General features: G+C 41.4%; 1 protein-coding gene across 1 annotated transcript in view; it reads left to right on the forward strand.

Annotated features, from left to right (window-relative positions):
• mtnr1al (melatonin receptor type 1A like) overlaps positions 1–19636 on the forward strand; it is a 42943-nt gene extending 23307 nt beyond the window's left edge. The window contains exon 2 of the mRNA XM_041797735.1: positions 18867–19636. Coding sequence (XP_041653669.1) covers positions 18867–19636 — 770 coding nt within the window. The remainder of the gene's footprint in view (positions 1–18866) is intronic.
• The last annotated feature ends 654 nt before the right edge of the window (positions 19637–20290 follow it).

The raw sequence follows: 20290 nt of genomic DNA on the forward strand, positions 1-20290 counted from the left end.
TGAAGACACGTGTTCTGCTGCAGTGTTGAACATGAAGCCATGGCCTCCCTCTGCCCCCCGACATAATGTCTGATGAGCCTGACCTGATCCCCACCAGCTGCAGCACACCTGCCCCAGGATCCAGACAGTCTGGTAAGCCACTGCCGCAGCATTGTGATTTATCTCCTCTCATTTCCTTTAACTGCTCAGATACTTTATCATTTCATATAATTTCTGTCTGTTTGTGTTTTCAGGATCAGTGAGGGCTCGGCTGGAGCCCCTAGGCCTTCGAGACACAACGACCCGGCTCATCTTTAACCCCAAACCTTCAGATTCTGACGCAGAAAACAAATTTGTTTGTGCAGGTTTAACTGCTGTGGTTTTTCTCTGTCATGGCCATGATATGTAGACTGCAGAGCCTCATTAAAATGAAGCTGTCTAACACAGAAAATATATCTCAAAGAAACAAAACTTACCTTTCTGTAGTCCTGGAAGACGGCTGCACAAAGTCTGAACAGTTGAGGCTGTTGTCGGCTTGATTCCCCGCCAATGTGATGTCGTATATTCCAAAATCCACTTTTTATCTTTGTAGTGATTTCGTTTTTCCACTCTGGTAATTTTTTTTTTTGCACTAAACTTAGTAAAGAAACCATGCTGTGTCTGGTGTTTTTCCTAATGAGGAAGTAACTGTTCAAATGGCCTTCCAAGGAGCCAATCAGTGAGCTGCAGCAGAAATTCCCACCTCTGATTGGTTCATGAGGCCAGCCAGGAAGCTTTTGTAGTCCAATGGAAGGGCAGGAAGGCAGGTACTTTAAAGTCAATTAGAAAACAGTGAACACTTCAGAGTTTTTTACCCAATCACTGATAATGTGTTTTAAACCATACTGAACTTAAAGGAAAGTGAAGCAAACATAATTGTAAAAAGGCTCAAAAGCAGCTCCATTGCACAGCAGTGCATACACAGTTGGCTGCCTCACACACTGCCTGATTTTAAATCAAACCTAAAACTGCATCTTGAAGCCAAAACTCAACACTCACTTGATTTAGAGGCACTTTCCTGGTTATTATCCAGTGCTACCCCCCTGTGAAATCAACAAGTATGAGAGCTCTAGCGGCAAAATAACTTTTGGTGAGTCCATGCAGCTGCAGACTTTCCTGTGGGACTTATTAGGAGTTTGACTTGTGGTTAAAATACACACATAAGGTACGTGATCCCAGATTATGACTCTCCACTCACAAGATGGGATTGTTTGTCCAGTTTGACCGTCTCAAAGTCTGAAAAGACACAAATGAACAACTACACTGTGTTCCTAATGATTATGCATCTACGGTTTTTGTTCATTTTCTCCTATTTCAGGGGTGTCCCGGGGGCCAAATACGGCCTGCAGTCCATTTTTCATTGGACCTCAACAAATTCTTGATACAAAATGAAACATGGCCCACATTCTAACATGAACATTGTGCTTGACTGTATTGATCTTCGTAGTTTCAGCACATGCTGATGCTACCATGTTGATTCAGTAAACAAACATTTTGACAAACATATATTCATCCTCTCTTTGCAACTAAATTGGGACAACACTGTAAACAGTGAACACATTTTCAACCAAAAAATAACTATATCTTGAGTCCCTGATGGATTACAGTAGCAAATAGCAGTACCAGTAATATTTTAGGGGCGGAGCCAGTGGTAGCCAGGGCTGAACAGGGCCCCCGAAAATCTGACTGGCCTCCCCAAAATCTTGAAAATGATTAGCCTTGTCAGCTGTTAACTAGCCATTTATGCATACTCAGTAGCTTTGCATATCTTAACCTACATTAGACTGGTCTTAGTGGTTTTAAATAACCCCAATACAGTACAATACAATGCAATAACTTTATTAATCCCTGAAGGGAAATTCATTTGTCTGGAGTCTCATCTGTTTATGGTAGAATTATATAGTCTTATTGCTGATGGTATGAAAGATCCAAGAGGAGGAACATGAAATTCCTATTCCTAGTGTAGGTGATTGGGACCAGTTTCACCTTTTAAAAACAAAAAAAATTACATTTTTGATGTGAATAGAAGAATTAAACATTCATCCATTTTCTATACTGCTTATCATGATTCAAGGTCGCGGGGGGGCTGGAGCCTATCCCAGCTGCCATTGCATGCTCACATTCACACCTATGGTCAATTTTAGAGTTGCCAATTAACCTAATGAGCATGTTTTTGGTGGTGAGAGGAAGCCGGAGTCACCAGAGAGAACCCACACATGCATGGGGAAGCCATGCAAACTCTGCATAGAAAGGCCCTGACTGGGAAGCGAACAAAAGAACTTCTTGCTGTGACGCAACAGCGCTAACCCCTGCACCACCATGCAGCCCCTAGGAATTAAACAATAAAATGTTAATCAGACCAAAATGTATTTAATTTTAGTTTTTGTGAAGTCAGGTCCTTTAAGTGTCTTTCAAGAAAAAAAAATAGCACCTTTGCAAATGTAGTTGATGCTGCTGCTTTGGAGCTTCCTTTAAAGGATGCTTCACAGGTTCTTGATAGGGTTAAAGGTCAGGGGATGGTGGTGGCCACACCATGATTATTCCTTCTTCATACCCATAGCAGCCAAGGCCTAAGTGGGATTTTTTGCAGCATGGGATGGTGTGTTGTCTTGCATAAAGATGATTTAACTCCAGAAGGAATGGTTCTTCTTTTTATACCATGGTAGAAAACGGGCAGTTAGGAACTCCACGTATTTCGCTGCGGTCATTTTAATACCTTTAGTTAAGGGGCCTACCAACTCATTTCCTATGATTCCAGCCCAAAACATCTCTCCCCTACCTCCTTGCAGATGTTGGGACATGGTGACCATCCACCAACCATCCAGAACTCCATCCATCTTGACAGTCCTGGTTGCCATCCTGCATCCAGAAGTTCTTAGGACTCCAGGGAAAGCTCTAAATATCTGTTTACTACTCATCAGGGGATTTTTTTCCCGGCTGCTCTCTTAATACGATGAATTTACCTTACAGAAATGTTCATTAATACGCTTTTATCCAAACGAACCATCACAGTTTCTTCTTCTGACATGAGAACTCACCAAAGAAGCCTTTTAGCAGACACCTTCGTCTGAAGCGACATACATCTGTGAAAGGTGTTCATGTTGTTGGGGACGCTGCCCTAGGGCCCACACTGGGCACTCGTGCTTTGACTGGGAATCAACCTTTACAGCGATGTAAACCACTTTAGCCGCTTTGGTAAAAAATTCAGTCAAAGTCAGCGTTCTTAAGTGCTCAGTTCTTAACTGATCGTTTTTCAGGTTGAAAGTCTCTTTAACACCACTAAAGAACAGCGGCTCATTAGCTCTCCGGGTTCACCATCAGCGCTCTCATTAGCCTCAGTGTTCTGCACAAACACTAACAATCATTCCTCTGATTACTGAGGTCGTCCTTCAATGAAAGGATGAGACAGTTCAGTGTTTACCTGTTCCCAGCAGCTGCAGTGATCATCAGAACTTCAAGAAGTCAAATATTCCATTATTATGATTCTAGCTGAACAGCCATCTGTGGAAGCTGTAAGGCAATAGAGTGAAAAGGAGAGAGAAGAGACGTGAAATGAGAGAAGAGGAAGATGCAGAAAGAGAAAAGAGGTTCATATTTCCACCAAGACTGCTTTAATGTGAAGTGAGTATGGACAGGAGAGATTGGCATTGTTTACAACTGGGAAATGCTCAGACATTTTCGTTTTTCTCAATTTTTTCAAGTATTTTTTCAAGTTCAGAGAAGTGCAACATCATTTAACTCAGGATTGGTATAGTGACATTTTATCAGGGTTTTTTGTGCTACATGCTTCTGATTTGAAATTCTGTGTATGCATCACTTAAGAGAGGTGCCTGATTTAAGTACACAGACGTGCAATGACATTAAAAACCTTCTTACTCTGAAGCTAAGGTTTGCCATTTAATTGCATATTTTTCTAATGGCCAACAGGGGGAAACTCCTCGCAAAAGTCCATGCAAAAAAAACCACAACCATGCTTCTGGTTGATTTATCACCTTAGACGAGGGGTGTCCAAACTTTTTACACTGGGGCCCACATACAGACCTATATAAGGATGGTGGGGCCACTTTCATATACCTCACTATGCAGGTATTTAAGTTGATAAACCAGTCTAATGTAGGGTAGGATATGCATAATGATTGGGTATGCTAAAATGGCTAATTCATAACTGACAAGGGAAATAGCCAATCATTTTAATGATTTTAGGGTGGCCAGTCAGATTGCAGGGGGCCCTGGTTGGCCCTGGCTACCACTTGCTCCGCCTCTGGAACGTCGCTGGTGCTGCTATTTTCTGTCTTAATCCAATAGAGGATTATAAATCAAGATATTATCCTGATTTTGGTTGCCAATTTGTTTACCATGTACAGTGTTGTCTCAGTTTGGTCACAGAAAAAAATCTGGAAATTCTTCTCGTCAAAATGTTTGTTTACAGAGTCAGAATGGTCGCTTCTCCTCGTACTGAAACTAAGAAGAATAAGCACAAGTTTCATCCTCTAATGTGGGCCTTATGTCATTTTGATTTGAAATAAAAAATAAAAAGTGGATTACAGCTTGTGAGCAACAGCTCCTCTGTTGCAGGGCGTCCCCCAGGGTTTGGTGCTTGGTCCTCTCCTGTTCATTTATACCTTGTACCCCTCGGCCATCTCATACATCACCACGGTCTCCATTTTCATTGTTATGCTGATGACATACAACTATATATCTCCACCACCTCCATCACCACAGATACACACTCCACTTTGAACAACTGCCTCACTGCCATAAAAACCTGGATGACCAACAACTTTCTCTCACTAAACTACAGTAAATCCGAAATCATGGTCATTGGCCCAAAATCCCTCGGCAAATCTGCCCAAAACTTCAGCTTACACATTGGTTCATCCACCCTATTCCCCTTTCCCTCAAATTTGCAACCTTGGAATTATTTTTGACCCCCAACTCACATTTCAACAGCTTGTTACACAACTCACCAAAACGGCCTTCTTCCACTTAAAAACATAGCCTGCGTCCGTCCACTTCTCTCCTTCTCTGCAGCTGAAACTTTAATCCATGCATTCATAATATCCCAACTTGACTACTGCAACAGCATTCTATTCGGCACATCCTCCAAAATCCTCAATAAACTCCACCACATTCAGAACTCTGCAGCAGGCCTCCTCACCCACACCTGATCCCGGGACCACATCACCCCTGTCCTACAAGATCTCCACTGGCTTCCCATTCCCTTCCATAGTCAATTTAAGATCCTCCTCCTCACCTATGAAGGGCTAAACTAACAGGCCCCCCCTTACCTTACTGACCACCTCCACCATCACATTCCAACTGTACCCTCCGCTCTTCTAACTCCAACCTCCTCTCCCCACCATCTAGAACCAAGCACCGAACCTGGGGGGGGGGGGGGGGCAGAGCTTTCTCCATAGCAGCCCCCTCCTTCTGGAACTCTCTACCAACACACATTCAGAACTGCGCAGACTTACCTACATTTAAATCACTACTGAAAACTCACCTTTTTAGGATGGCTTTTAATCTGTGATTGTGATGTTCTGTCTTTTGTGTTTGTCTGTCTGTTTGTTTATGTGGGCTTTATCTACTTTTAGTGTTCATTTATAAGTGTCTGCATTGTTTTTTCTGCATTGTACAGTATCTTTGAGTTTTATGAAAAGCACTTTATAAATAAAATGTGTTATTATTATTATTATTATTATTAAAGCATTTAGCAGCTAAAGGCTAAGATTAGACCTAAAAAGGCTAAAACCTGGACTTAAATTCACAAGGTGCTCATATCCTTAACTCTAATTTACTAATACTTGTGCTGCATCACTGTGGGGTGCCTTCAAAAGTACCTTGGCCCTATGAACTTGAAAGATCTCACTTCTGTTGAAACAGTTTTGCAAGTGGCCAACAGTATATTCTTACTGTGTGTGTCAAACAAAGCTCTCTGCCAGGCTCTCATTGACTCTCACACCCAAGTGTCAGCCTTGTATTCGACCCTCCCAACACTCCAAACCTCCGTTTCGTAACCTGAAAATCCTGCGTCACCACAACATTCAGTGTGATCCAGAAATGTCAGCTGAAGGGTGAGTCAGACAGAGAAAGGCTCTATTTTTTCCTACGAACTGCAACTTGATCTCAGTGTGTCTGTGGGTGACAGCAGTGTTTGCTGTTGTACTTGAACAGGATACAAGCGGCAGCAGTCAGAGCTGCTGTCAGGATCACACACACAGACGGCACTGACTGCAGTGCTGAACACACACACACACACACACACACACACACGGCTGAGAAACACAAACGAAACACACAAGACTCAGTTCAGAAGAGTCTGAGAGATTCTCCATCACGCTGGCGTCGGCCTCGCTGCAGTTACTGTTAAGTTGCAGCCGACTGAAGGAACTTTCAAAAGTTCACAGCGTCTCCAGAACAGATGATCTGATCTGATTAGATATCACAGCGACGTGTGGCATAAATTAGCATTTCAATGTGAAAATGGGAGTTCTCAGTGCATTCAAGAGGCAAAGATCACATCACTGATACCGATCTCTGCTTATCATTGATCTTAATGAAGAGGATGATTAACATAACTAGTGGCGGTTCATTTATCCTTATCGCGCTTTAGTGCTTTTTGTTGTCTGACTTTGCTGGTAAAAATCATGGACTGTTTAAAGCAGTGGTTCTCAACCGGTGGGTGGGGACCCAAATGTGGGCTGAAAAGGACTTTCCAGTGGGTTGCAAGTGTGTTCCAACTCTCATCTATGGTTATCGCCTTTGGGTAATGACAGAAAGATTAAGATTGCAGGTTTAAGCAGTGGAAATAAGATTCCTCAGGAAGGTGTCTGGGCTCAGCCACAGATGATGAGGTGAGAAGCTAGGACATCTAGAGGGATCTTGCTCGATAAGGATGCTACCGGGTGCCTCCCTGTGGAGGTTTTCCGGAAACTTCCAACTGGCAGGAGACCCCAGGCCAGACCCAGAACTCACAGGAGGGATTATATATAAACCATCTGACCTGGGGGCACCTTGGATCTCTCAGGAGGGACTGGAAAATGTGGCTGGGAGAGGGATGGCTTGGTTGACTTAATTTTCCTGCTGCCACCGCAACCTAAACTTGGTCAAAGAGATGATGGATGGATGGATAGATGGATGGATGCAGGGATGAATGGATGGATGGATGGATGGATGGATGAATGGATGGATGGATGGATGGATGGATGGATGGATGGATGATGGACAGATGGATGGATGGACAGATTTTCCCTGTTTTTTGCAGGTTATTTGTATGGAATGTTTTTGTGAATGCTTTTTAAAAAATGTTTCTTGCAGTTATGCATTGAGTTTGTGTTAAGTTATTCAGTCAGGCTGAGGTTTATTGTGGTAAACAGTTTAAAGAAAGGCAGGGCCATGACAGCATGGAGATGCAGTCCACACTCAGCACACACCTGCTTGAAAGACAAGATGGCACAAGCTGCTGCTATCATGCAGCAAACATGTACCTGTCTGACAAAACAATCAATTTTCAGTTTACATTTGCACCAACTTTAATTCTATCCCTGCTGTCATTCATTAATCACTCTAAGTGTGCTGCTGTGAATATTTATGACCTTAGAAAAATCCCATCCTGACTTAAAATCTGTACTTAGCCACAGACATGAGATTGATTGATATAAATTTGCTAATCCGCTCGACCTTTAAAGAGCGTCCTCCAAAGAAGACAGGCAGCATCAGTCATTTTAACAAGTTCCCCAACGCAACATCTGTTTATATGTAAGTGACTAGACCCTCCACCTGCAGCATTTTTAATGTGTCCTGGTCACCATCTGTCAGTCTGCACGTCTGACATGACCACAGCCGCTCCTCTCAGGATTCCCTACTCTAAACGCGCTGTTTTGTTCAACCAGCAGAAAGTTTTAAAGCCATTCAGAAGCATGTCCTTTCTGGTTGTTTTGTTACTATCATTAACTCAAATTATCAACATATGATTTTCTTAATAGACTATTAATATTTAAAGATACAATATAAAGAATTTAAGTTTCTATATTAATTTAGAAAGTGACCATTTCTATGTTTTTTTCAAATTCAGGTCTTACAGTATCTGAAATATTTCCTTAAGTTGTCAAAGACAGAGACATTCTTGATTTTACAGTGGTGTGTCTTGTCGTGGTGGCTGCCATAGGTTGTGAGTTTAAGTGCCCAAACTCACCTCCAGCCTCCTCCTCAAAACTACTTCTGTGGCTGCTTCCAGCATGAATGTGGAAGTGCCTTTTTAAGCACATTATTCTCTCATTATGATAAACTAATACATGAAAACAAAACGTTGGTTTTCTGTTTAGTAAATATGCCTTTTCACTCACCGTTTTATTGAACAGAGTCCTTAATTCAAAAAAAGAAGTATGAAGCGGAGCTGGGCGAAGCTGTTCTTGTTGTATTCTGTTATTGTTTTGATTGAGAGCCCCCTGGTGGTAATATTTTACAGACTGCTCTTCACAACATGGTGCTGGTAACTTGCAGCTCTATCCAATTTACCGTGTTAAATTGAGTTGATTATTTTCTAAACTTGGCCTCAATAAAAGAATATTGACGAAGAAACAGTAGGGTGTATGAGTACAGCTCCAAATATCTAAAAACTTGTTAAATCATTTAAAGTCTTACCTAAATCTAAGGCTAATGATGTCAGTCAAGGTGAGCTGTCCTCTTGTAGTACATCGGTGAAGTGTTTATTTGCAGGATATAAACCAAATGCTTTAAACATTACAACCTTTCCACTACACCGCTGTTTGGTTAATTTATAATTTAATGTTAATGCTAGTAAGCTAATGTTTGAAGTAGCAATGTGAACATTACATTGTGCTAACAATACTAGTAATACAACTAAGGCTGTCAAGATTAATTGAGTTAATTCAGTCAATCAAGGTCCACAATAAATGAGCTTTTTTATCACCATTAATCTCATTCATTATTGTCTGTTTCAAAACACATTGGTCAAGGCATGTCAGCCTCTCCCTGCAGTCACAGTGATGTGAAATAAGCAAATCACTGCGCCTTAACATTTCATTTTACTTTAAAAATATACCCGGAGCGCAGATGGTTGAGTGGTTTAAGGCGCTACCCACGTACACGGGCAGCTGGGGTTCAAATCCGGCTTGTGGCCCTTTACTGCATGTCTCTCCCCTGTTTCTAAATCTATCCACTGTCCTTCATATATATATATATATATATATATATATATATACTAGTAGATAATTGACCACTAGTATTAGCTAATTCCATGCGGCTGCATCCATACCTATTTACATGCCACCAACAAAGCAGTGGGAGCAACTTGGGGTTAAGTGTGTTGCCCAAGGACACATGGAACTGTGGCTGCTGGAAACAACAGGCTTCTGATTTTGGGACAGCTGACCCCACCTACTGGGCTACAGTCCCTTTTTCAACCACTTTTTCCCACCCATTTTGCCACTTTTGCTGCTCTTAACCCATTTTATGCCTCTTAAAAAACATTTTATGCCACTTTTTTCCTCACTTAATAGTCCCTTTTAACCTCTTTTCATCTCTTTTACCTCCCATTTTGCTATTTGTGACCCAATTTTAATACCTTGGTTGCTACTTTAACCCAGTTTCTGCCACTTTTTGCCGTATTTAATTCATTTTTGCCACTTTTTACAACTTTCAAACTATTTTTGCTTAGTAGTGCCACATTTAACACATTTCTGCCACTTTTTTGACAATGTTGAACCATTCTTGCAATTTTTAACCCTTTTTGCCAATGTTTGCCACTCATTACCACTTTATTTTTTCATTACTTTTAACACATTTTTGCTTTTTTTTTTTTTTGGCCACTTTATATACGTCCTTTTCCCATCAAACTTATTTTCCTGCCACTTTAAATCCATTTTTACATTTTTTGCCACTTACTACTATTTTGAACCCATTTTGAATACCAGCGTTTGGGTGAAATTATAATTGGATTTTAACCCTTTAAAGCGTGAAAACACAAATTATAGCCATTAATTTGCATTTTTTGAAACTGAAATATTTAACTTTTTACTGAAATTTTAATAATCCAAATTTCCATAAAATTTAACATATATATTTTTTGTATCTCATTTGATACATTAGGTGTTTTTGGTAACTGATAATGAACTTGAAGTCATTTTTATCATTTATCAGATTATATTCAGAAGTTTTTTTGTAATCTATTGATCATATTGATTAGATAGAGGTATCCTAAAAGTATGTATCAAAAATGATACAACAGGTTTTAGGGGGTTAGTGCTGGTAAGCTAATGTTATGCGATAGCAATGTCAGCATTACATTGTGTTAAAGGGCTGTCGAGATTGGCTTATTGGTTGTGAATTAAATCCACCACTGCGCCTTAACGTCTCATTTTACTCCAAAAATTAACAGACAGCTCAGTGGAAAGTCAACTCATCTGTACCTTTTCAAATTCTCTTATTTTATTTACAATCCATTAAAAGTTCCTTTTTCCTTGGTAAAGTTCCTGTTAAAAATCTTGGATCTACCAATAAAGGGTAGGTCTGTATCTAAACAGTCTGGGAGTCAGTTAATCCTAGTTTAAGACAGCTGAAGAAATTTAAAGACACAAAAGCAGTTTAAAATGCAAAATAGTGGAATTTTAACATGCAATAAAGGGGTGCAATTAACTGCAATTAACTACAGAATTCTGAGATTAATTGCAAGTAAAAAAATACAATCTTTTCACAGCCCTTAATACAACATTAGCAAGTTTGCTATGAGTACCTTGGAGGGTTCCTGATGATTGTTAGTGTTTTGAATGGTCAGTGTAGTCAACCATGGAGTTAATTCAAATAGACCCTTATCATAATTATTCTTCAGTTTAGGGGTCTTGTGTCCTAAATTGACTCCAAAATCGAGTCGACAACCCCCTCCTTCTCACACAACCACATTAGGGTCAGTTTTACAGCAACAGTCTGAAAAAACTTCACTCAGCTAAAATTTGTGTTACTGAAGGTAGCCAAGCAACATCTGCAGTGAGGGGGGCGGGACTGATTGGTTGGTCGCTGACCAATCAGAGAGCATACACAACTGTCAGTCGTGACCCGAAACATTTGATTAGCTTTTAATGTGTGACTGCAGGGTATTAAATATATGAAAGTACTTTTATCTTAGCAAAATGCTAAATCAAAAAAGATGTAAACAGGTCACAAGTTTCTAATCAATTTCCATAATATTTCTGTGACAACAAATAAAACCTTCAGGAGGGTCTGAATTGGGGCTGCAAAAGGAGTGCATTTTGTTCTTATATTTGCAGCAAATCACAAAGTTTAACTCAGATTTTTTATGTAGTTTTGTGATTTCCTCAAAGTAAAGCTTGAAATAACTGTTCAAACCATAAAATCGGAGGAATAAGACTAGAAACATGTTAACAGAAATACACATGTGAGTATTCCAAGTGTACCAAGGGCGTGAAAACAGCAGCAAACTCTGCCTAAGCATCCTTAAGTATCCCAGTTCTGTATGTATACAGTATAAATGTCTCTAATGACTGCCTCTACCAGTGTAGTCCTTTCCAAAATCCCACACACAGGGAAACAAACCTCAAACCCTGCCCTGTTTCTTCTCCTCACTCCCTCTCATAAATCTTCAGCTCACATGAGAGGGGGTGTGTGGCTGGGAAGAGTTTCAAAGGGCAACCGCGAGTAATAAAGACAGAACCGGGGACTAATACATATTGGCTGGCGGTTAACAAGTCCCCAGCCTCTGCTCTCAGAGCCACTGCTCTTCTCTAAGTATCCTTCAGTGACAAAGAGTTGTCGTCCAGAATAATAACCATGAAGGCTCCTCATAATGAAGATGGAGTGGTGGGGTGATAAATGGTGAATGGAGGCACGTTGCTTAGCAGGTGGAGTGAAGTGTTATTAACGCCGCCAGAGTTAATGACCACGCTGTCCTCTGGGTGTGTGAGGATGTATGCAATTTGATAAAAGCTTTCATCTAAACATATCTATTATTGCAGCTGCATCTGAGACACCGGAGACTTTTCCCTGCAAGATTCAGAGCAGCTGCTCACTTTTCTTAGAGTGATCTTACTGGAACATCAGCAAAGGCCTGACTGGAGCATGTTTATGAGAATGCCTCAAAGCCAAATAAAGGTCTGTGAAGACCACCAAAAGGTGAAAAATAAACTCAGGTCATGATTTATAGAAAGACATACAAAGACTAAGACATTCTCGTTAGGTTAATTGGTGACTCTAAATAGGCCGTAGGTGTGACTGTGAGCATGCCCGGTTGTCTGTCTCTATGGGCCAGATCTACTAAAGGTTTGCATGTATAAAAATGTGTGCAAACTCACTGCACACGCAAAAAAACATACAAACTGATTTACTAACAGTGCGCACTATGGGTTGTGTCTTTCAAAGGTGCAAAACAGCGCGGCTGCATCCAGTTAGTATGTTCGCCACAATGAATATGCAATATGGGGCGTAATTGTGCGTGTGCTGGAAGGAGAAAATGTAAATATATTATTTTAGTGCACACAAAGTGATTTATCAAACCTGAAAGCAATTTTGCTCATAGAAACTGCGTCTATATTTAACACATCTCGAAGGGAGGTGCAAACTGTATGCGTAACTGCGCACACATGGCTGCGCTTATTGTGGCAAGAAGAGACATCAAAACGATGAAAGAACACATTTTTCACCCTCGTGTGAACATTTTTTGAATCAATGAGGAAACAGTCATTTTGGAGCTGTTTAAGGAACTCAGAGCAGATTTGGAGCCAGCCACAAGGAGGAGTCATGCAATACCTGCAAAGACAAAACTCCTTGCAAGTTTACTTTTTTTTTTTTTTTTCATCTGGGTCACTCCAGCGTACGGTAGTTATTACAGCTGGGATCTCCCAATCCTGTTTTTCTGATGTTCTGTGTGAAGTTGTAACACTTAACTTTTCTCAAGCTAGCGTTAAATGCACACAAGGGGGATTTTTAATGGAAAATAGAAAACCTTTTAAAGTAAAGAATATATTCAAAATGCAATAAACAACCATTCTGAACTAATATAATCAATAAGTCTCTCAAGAGAACGTAATGACTTTAAAGCACTTCCCATTTAATTAACACCTCCCCAGAAAATAAGCTCATGTCGTGCGTAAACTCGAATGAAAAGTAGGTCACAACAAATTAAATGTTTTATCTCAGTCTTTATAATTACAGAATAAGCTAAAAGTCCAAATGTAACAAAAACACCAACCTCGTCCTTATCCGAGCACTTTTAAGTGTCTTTTTTAAATGTCTTTGACTTAAATGCAAAAGTCTATAATTCACCAGTCTCCTCAGAAAAAAAAAAAACCACAATAAATCCACACAGCAAAAACCCCCCAAAAAACAAAAAATATGCAATCAACTGCTTATTAGTGGTAAATCAGGTAAAAAATACGGAACAAGACGATCTCACCCAAATCCAGAAAGCATAATCTAACAGGGAAAACTCTTTTCTCCCCGAGGGCTTCTTTGCTGCAGCTCATTTAAGTGTTTATTGGCTTCATCCATCAACTCCTCTGATTCTGTAAGGTCGAATTTCATTTTGCACATTCGGCTCTCATGCTGCAAACCATGAAACACGCAAAACCCTCATTAAAATAGGCGTGTCTCCAACATGTTTGCACCTCTTGTCATTTGTGCATTCACTCTTAGTAAATCACCCGCAAACTGCGGTCAAACCCCAAATGCAAAATTCTAGATTGCCTACGCAAATCAGTTCACGCAAATTGGGATCTTAGTAGATCTGGCACTATATGTCAGCCCTGGGATTGATTGGTGACCAGTCCAGGGTGTTGGGTCCAGCCCCCAATCCCAACGGGATAAGAAAATGGATGGATGGATGGAAATACCAACACACTGGTCTACAGGTGCACCTAGCTCTTAAACGGAAAAAGTGCACACTCGCTGATTGGTTAGATTCCTTCCTTCCTACCCCCTCTGATCAGGTGACCTACTCTGACCTGTTTTCACTTTGCACCTCTGATTATGTAGAGTAATATGGAGGCAGATGTCCACTTTCCAAAGCACACTGTATGCCTTTGAAATAGGCCTGTACAGTTGTATGATCAGAGCAGATTAATAAGCTGTTATAGTTAATGTTGATAGGACTGTATTTAAGTTTCTCCAAACAGCTGTGAGATGATGCTGCTAAAGCAACAGTAAACATAAAAGATGAGCTGCAGAAAAGTCTGCTTGGTTGGACCACAGGGTTTAACTGTCAGTGAATGCTGCAGTCTTGGTACTAATGGGACATTGTAATGAGAACACCAGTGGGGTTTTACAATGAAGTTTACTCAACAAGACGTGAAATTCTGCAGTGGATGCAGAATGACTTTTCTCCTGATGCTTCCCTTATTTCACCCTTTTTACCTTTATTGACTTGGGGAAGTTTCACAGAGTCGGGCTCCTCTGAGCAGTTAGCAGGAATCACCCAGGGGCAATTTAGCGGTGGTAATGAAGGGAGTGCAAGAGCTGCTTTTTCACTTCCCTCACTGTGATTCTTACTTACCCTCGATTTCCTAAATTTAACCAGAGATACGGAAACTACTGACCTGACAATCACAGCAGTTACGCATGGCTGTAAAATGAGAGCAAATAAATCAGAAAGGTGTTTGCTTAATAGAGCTCTGTCACCCTTTAGAGGCAAAGAAAGCAAGCAGGCAGCAGATTTTAGCAAAGTTTGATGTGTATTAAGCTTAAACTTTTCTCTGATTGACATCATTATGGAAAAGAGGAGATTGTTATTGAAGAAAGAATTAAAAATTGCTGTAAAAGCCTCTCCCGCCAAGGCTTTTCTTTAAGAAAAAAATGCGAATTGGAAACTCTGGGATGAATAAAGGTGAGATAGAAACCTGCCTGGTATACTAATCCAGGACAGACACAAGAAAGCTACATAAAGGGAGCTTAAACACTGAGGAAGCATAATTGAAATGCGGCACAGTTCACTCGGGGCGACAGGTAAATGTTAAACTCCTAAATCAGGCCTTCAAACTTCATTCCCCCATGTGTGAGACCTTTAGAGCACATCAGCAGGGCGGGAACTTCTCTCGCTGTGAAAGCATACTGTGTTTGGTGGAGCAAAGAGCTGAAAAGAAAATTGAATAAACTCGGATCTTAATGGCTCTGTTGATGGCTTTCAAACCAGAGTTTACCCCCGCCCTCCAGAGCAACAATGCCTCATCATTATTATAAACTTTTTATGAAGAAGAGAGTGTTTGAGTGAGCGTGATGAGTGTAAAGAGTGCAGAGTGTACAGGACAGTTGTAATCATTAGCACTATAATGATAGTGGAGGCATTTAAGCAGCATAGATGATGTTTGGAGAGCTCAATGATCCAGATGCCATTAAAAAAAAGTGGGAGAATGTGACTGGGAGTTTGGGTTTATGGTTTTTGTCTGCCTTCCGCCCGCTCGTCTGTTTGTTATTTTGTTTTTCTGCTGTCTGTCAGTAACGTCCTGTTCCGGCACACAGTTGTTCCGAGCTCGATGTTCCCTGCTCCTGTTTTTGCTTTTGTTTGTGTTCGTCTTCATTCAGCTGTTTTTTTTTTTTTGTTTTTTTTTTATCTGACAGCTCTCGCTTCTGTCTTTTTGTCATGATGTTTTTGCATTTGTTGGGTACAAATCTTCCGTCTCTCACATTCCCTTTCACAGAATGCCAGAAAATATCCCATTGTTTTTCCCTGACAGTAACATCTTTTATATAAGCAGTTTTGTAAGTTTGAATCCAGTGACTAGGAAATAAGCATGCATGATTTTTGTTACTACTGCGACAAATATTTTTCTTCTGTACCAATCAATGTGTTGATTTTCTTGATGATCAAGTGAGACTTCAGGCTTCATAGGGACAGTAAAGAATGCCCAGCACAGTTTCTAGGGTCGAGCAAGAAAGCCAGTGAGGCACCAGTGGCTTAGTGCAGCCAGACTGGCTCTGAGTCCAACCCCCCCTTAGATGTTTTACCCTTCACCCTCAATTATGATCAATATGAATCAGTTAGAGATGCAAATTTTGCTACAATAACAGCACTGAGTTTTTGTGGATAGGTCTCAATCAGGCTTGCACATCTGGACACGGAAATATTGCTCCATTCTTCTTTGCTAAACTGCTCAAGCTTTGTCAGGTGACTCCAGAACATTCTCCTTGTTGTCTTTAAACCATTTCTGTGTAGCTTTCAGCACTGTTTTGCTGGAACATAAGCCGCAGACTGAAAAGATTGTCCTTCAGGATTTTCCAATATTTGCCACATTCACTTTACCCTCTACCTTTGCGCCCCTTTCAGGGCTTGCTGCTGAGAAGCATCCCTACAGCATGATGCTGCCACCACTGTGCTTTACAGTGGGGATGGTGTGTTTGTGGTGATGTGCAGGGCTTGGCGTCTTGTCTGATGGCCAGAAAACTCTATTTTGGTCTCATCAGACAAAAGAACTTCTTCCTCTTGACCATGTAGTCTCCCACATGCCTTTGGGTGAACTCTAGTCCAGATTGAATCTGAGTTTTCTTCAACAGTGGCTTTCTCTTTTCCACTCTCCCATAAAACTTTTGGAAAGAACCCGGCCAACAGTTGTCTGCAGAATCGCTCTCATCTCAGCTGCTGAAGCTTGGAACTTCTTCAGAGTAGTCATAAAAGCAGAATGGACTCTGGCAGAACGGACACAAAACACAGCTCTGCATGTATTTTTCACATCGACCTGTATTAAATGTGACACCAACCTGCATTTTGGTTCTCTTTGCAGCGTTGATGGGTGAGCGGCGACTCCCAGAGTGGAGAAGGAGTGGGGCTAGGTGCCCAACTTGATCATCAAAATTTTCACGTGTCATTTGGAAGTATTGAAAATGTTTTTTCCACGTCAATACTTCGCATGTCATTCACCAACATGGCTTCCTCCCCTTCCTCGTCTCTTGTGGCATTTAATGGCTATACATACCACCGTCTCTTAATTTTATTGCTTTGCAAAGCCAGCAGGCTTCGTCAGTGTTGGATGCCATGATAAAAAAAAATGTAAACAACACGCAAGGATTGTTGGAAATATAGGTTTTCACGGAAATATCACAGGAAACTACTACGCGGCAGTGCCCTCAACTATGGAAGCTCTGATGACTGCGGACATTCCGCGCAGAGTCCACTCCACTCACAGTATGCTCGAGTATGTTCGAGCCTTAAGTGTCTTGGTTGTGAGGGAGATCACGTGGGCTCTCACTGAGTGTGATCAATCAGTGCAGTGCCAGGTGTGTGTTGCTGATTGCCCTTGATTGGGGTCAGGTGTGGCAAGCTTATATCTTACCACTAAGATAAGGAGAGCATCTCTTTTTTTGTTTCTTGTGGGTTTTATGTATCAGTGTCTGCTTGGGCTTTCACAGAACTCTTTTTGTATGAATGTTGGAAGAATTAACATTTCCACAGCCATTTTGCATCTCCTATCAAACCAGCCTGGTGGTTTTGCATCTCATTTTGGAGTTTTCTCAGGCTCCCGTGAACGCTAAGTTTGTATTCAGTGATTTTGTTTTCAAGTTGCATTTAGAACAGGAGTTTTTCTGTTATTCAATACTGACTGTATCTCTTTCCTTTTTCCCTCTTTTAGTGATAATCCATCCAGGATAATTGAGGCTGGCCTGATCTATGCAGATTTACACATGTGCCATATTCTTTCATTTCTTGATGATTCCATCCCCTGACTTAAACCTGATTTATGCTTCTGTGTCGCACCATCGATGCGACGCCGTAGTTGACCATTCAAAGTTCTGCGTTGAGGGAATGCGTCGCTCTCCAATTCACCGCCATGCCGCTAGGGGTGTGTGACTGTCTTATTTGCCATTTGGCAGTCCTTGTAGTGCTTCAAGGAGGAGTTGTAAAGGTGGTCGTATTTCCTAACCTCCTTGATTATTCTCTCCTCCACTTAACCCATCGTTGAAACACTCGCACCGCTCCACAAAAACTTTAAAAATGACAGTGTTGCACGAAGAATGACCAGAAAAAAGCAACTGCCAGAAATGGTGTTTTGAGCGGACCAATCACAGCCCTTGCGGTCCACGTCGCCGCGACACGTATTTAGGATTTTTTTGGAGGTGCGTGCCAGGCTACAGCGTAGGGGTCCACGTTGACGCAGAGGGCTACACGTAGCTACGCCATCAACGCAACGCAAAAGCATAAATCAGGCTTCAGACTTTTCAATAACGTTTTCTCTGAGTTGCTTGGAGTGTTCTTTTGCTCTCATGGTGTAATGGTAGCCAGGAATACTGATTAACCAGTGGACCTTCCAGACACAGGTGTCTTTATACTACAATCACTGAGACACATTCACTCCACTCAGGTGATCCCTATTTCACTAATTGTGAGACTGCTAGCACCAATCAGCTCCACCTCTGTTGAATTCGGTCAGTCACTTTAAATTATTTTTATTTAATTGACATTACTTTGTAGAAATCTGTCTTCACACTGACATTAAAGAGGATTTTCTTTTTAATTTTTTTAGGTCAAAAAGCCCAATTATATTGCCCATGATTGATTTATAAAATCAATAAAAGGGTAAAATATCCAAGTTGGTAAATATTGTTTATTGGCACTGTGTAAGACTAGATTCATCCCCATACACAGACGCTACAGTATTATCAGTACCAATCTACCTACCTATCATAATGAATCATTGTAAGAGGCCCAAACAGCCCAAAGTTGGGAGTTGAGTGGTCCTTAAGCATTTGCCCAAATACCGGATGTCCAGCCTATCACTCGATTAATCAAATTTGGTGGTCAGAAAAAAAAATCTGATTGCAAAAATAGTTCAACATCACCTGTACTTTAGGTAATGTGCTCACGATCTGTCTCCATCCCCTCTTCTCTACAGGAAATGCCTTTGTGGTCAGTCTGGCTCTTGCTGATCTGGTAGTCGCCCTCTATCCATACCCGCTGGTGTTGACCGCCATCTTCCATGACGGCTGGATCGCTGGTTACATCCACTGTCAGATCAGCGGCTTCCTCATGGGCCTCAGCGTCATCGGCTCCATCTTCAACATCACTGGAATCGCCATCAACCGCTACTGCTACATCTGCCACAGCCTTAAATACGACAAGCTCTTCTCCAACGGCAACACCATGTGCTACGTCATCCTCGTCTGGACGCTCACCATCCTCGCCATTGTGCCCAACTGGTTTGTGGAGTCGCTGCAGTATGACCCGAGGGTGTACTCCTGCACCTTTGCCCAGTCGGTCAGCTCGCTCTACACCATCACGGTGGTGGTGGTGCACTTCATCCTGCCCATCGGCATCGTCACCTACTGCTACCTGCGCATTTGGATCCTCGTCATCCAGGTGAGGCGGCGGGTCAAGCCGGACTCGAGGCCAAAGATCAAGCCTCACGACCTACGCAACTTCCTCACCATGTTTGTGGTGTTTGTGCTCTTTGCTGTCTGTTGGGCGCCGTTGAACTTCATCGGCCTAGCGGTGGCGCTGGACTCAAGGCTAAGCCAAGCGATACCAGAGTGGCTTTTTACAGCCAGCTACTTCATGGCTTACTTCAACAGCTGCCTCAACGCCGTCGTCTACGGCGTCCTGAACCACAATTTCAGGAAAGAGTACAAGAGGATCGTCTTGATCATCTTCAAGTTTCATTGCTGAGACGATAAAGGGAGGGCTTGGTAAAGGTCTTTAACTTTAAGAGAGAATCTGACTTTAAGAGGAGAGGAAGTCAGTGACAATGCAAGGAAACGAGAACAGATATTTGAGAAAGCAAATACTTTGTATGCGGGAGGAAAATGGAAGAACTTTAATAGCTGCAGGAGAAGAGGAGAGTGGATAAGATGTGAAATAATGATGCCACACTGAGAGCTATCAGTGATGCCTTCAGGGAAAAAGAGGGATTTAGAAAGTATAGAGAGGGAGTTTGGGTACAACTTTAAACTTAGTAAACTGTTTTATTGACTTTTTCTGCTTCTTTTTGGATTTTTGTTTGAATAAGTTATTTATGTTTGAATCTATCTTATTCACTTTTGGATTCTTGTAAGTTGTGATGCTCTTTTCAAACAGGAAGGTCAAACAGGTCTTCTGTGTTTACAGGAATTATTTTGGGATATTAAACTTGACATTCTTCAGAGCAACAAGCCAAACTTTCACTTGGAGGAAGAAAGAAAGCGATGACAAGTTAATGGACAGAGGAATATGAGAGCTATGAACAGAGATGTTGAAGCAGTGTTACAACAAATTAGACTTGCCAAGGTCTAAACTAGTAGGTTGACTGAAATAACTCCTGACTTGACTCTGACTTTTTGGTCT

This window comes from Cheilinus undulatus, linkage group 10 (genome assembly GCF_018320785.1).
Source record: "Cheilinus undulatus linkage group 10, ASM1832078v1, whole genome shotgun sequence".
NCBI lineage: Eukaryota > Metazoa > Chordata > Actinopteri > Labriformes > Labridae > Cheilinus > Cheilinus undulatus.